The sequence below is a fragment of the Acanthisitta chloris genome, unplaced genomic scaffold (genome assembly GCF_000695815.1).
Source record: "Acanthisitta chloris isolate BGI_N310 unplaced genomic scaffold, ASM69581v1 scaffold8043, whole genome shotgun sequence".
NCBI classification, from domain to species: Eukaryota; Metazoa; Chordata; class Aves; order Passeriformes; family Acanthisittidae; genus Acanthisitta; species Acanthisitta chloris.
Window position 1 is genome coordinate 1 of NW_008664234.1, and position 1,503 is coordinate 1,503.

Consider the following 1,503-nt stretch of genomic DNA (forward strand, 5'->3'; position numbering starts at 1 on the left):
CGAAGCCAAGAGCTGCTGCACTCCCTGGGGGGTCATGGGGACCCTGTGCCACCCCCGGGGGATCCTCAGCATCCTGTACCAGTGAGGATTTGCTGCAGGATGAAGGGCTGGGGGTGGTGGTTCTTGCTGGGTGTTGGACCCTGCTGTGGTGAGCAGCAGGACTCGTCCTTTGCCACCACATCCTGCTCTCCAAACCCCACTGGTTTGGCCCTGCCCTGTCCTGCCATCCCACAGCACTGGCCTAGCTGCCAAGGCATCACTGATTTCCTGCCTTGCTCCAACCCCTGGGAATGACCTTGGCTGTCTCAGCTGCACCACTGTGTGCCCAGGACCCCTGTGCTCCCAGGGGAGGAAGCCACCAGCCTTGGGGCAGCAAGAGGAAGCAGCAGTGGCTGGTGACACCCTCGAGTGCCGGAAGGAAGGCACTGCTGATCTCCATCACCCTGTGTGGGGACCCTTGGGGTGCAGCAGGGACCTGTTGGGTCGTCTGGGGGTGGGAGGAGAAGGTCTCCTCTGCCTCATCCCCTTATCCCTCATCCTGCCCACCAGAGCCACCCACTACCATGTCGCTGAGGGTGACCCTGCCCGGCCCAGCCCCGTGGGGCTTCCGCATCTCGGGGGGAAGAGATTTCAGGAAGCCAATCACAGTCTCCAAGGTAGGAGCCCCCACGTGTCCCTGGCCTGGGGAAGGCTCTGGGGCGCCATGTGGGCGCCGTGCTGGGCTGCTCCGGGGAGAGGATCCTGTTTGCTGTCCTTGAGGGATCCTGTGCTCCGTGGGAACAGCCCATGGCGGGCGACGGCGACGCGGGGGCTCGTGCCACCCCCGGGCTGGGCAGGGCTGTGCCAAGTTTCCGGGTGTTGTTTCCATGGCTGTGAGCCCAACCCCTGCAGAGGGTCTGGCATTGTTTTGGGATCCTGGTGGGAGCATCCCAGCAGGGTGGGATTCAGGGATTGATGCAGACCTTGGTGTGAGGGCTGCACGTGGGGACTCACTGGGGCTGTCCCCATGTCTCCTTCTCCTCGGAGGTGACAGAGCATGGGAAAGCAGCTGCAGGTGACCTCCGGCCAGGGGATGTCATTGTCACCATCAATGGGGAGAGCACGGCCGAGATGCTCAACGTGGAGGCACAGAACAAGATCAAGCAGAGCCCTGGGCAGCTCCAGCTGGAGGTGGAGAGGTGGGTGCTGGGGGTGGCAGCCTGGACACCTGGGTCCCAGCAGGGTCCCCACGTGGGTTCAGGTCTCCAGCCACGTGTACTCTGGTTGTTTTTCCCCTCCGGCGACTCTTGGGGCTGTGCCATCCCCACGGGAGCCTATCCCGGCTCTCTAATTAAGGAGTCAGGTGCTAATGAGGCCAGGCAGCGCTGGCAGCCGTTACCTGGCCAACTGGTCCCAGTTGGTGCCTCTCCCCACCTGCCAGGGGCTGCAGGGTCATGCCATGCACAGGGTCTGTGTGCTGCTGGGGCAGATTCCAGACTCCTGTGCTCTCCCCTGGTCCCCAGG

General features: G+C 63.6%; 1 protein-coding gene across 1 annotated transcript in view; it reads left to right on the plus strand.

Annotated features, from left to right (window-relative positions):
* Nucleotides 1–563: 563 nt before the first annotated feature.
* LOC103798966 (PDZ and LIM domain protein 2-like) overlaps nucleotides 564–1,503 on the plus strand; it is a gene marked incomplete at its 3' end in the record, with an annotated part of 1,364 nt that continues 424 nt past the window's right edge. Inside the window, exons 1-2 of the mRNA XM_009071256.1 lie at nucleotides 564–656; nucleotides 1,027–1,178. Coding sequence (XP_009069504.1) covers nucleotides 564–656; nucleotides 1,027–1,178 — 245 coding nt within the window. The remainder of the gene's footprint in view (nucleotides 657–1,026; nucleotides 1,179–1,503) is intronic.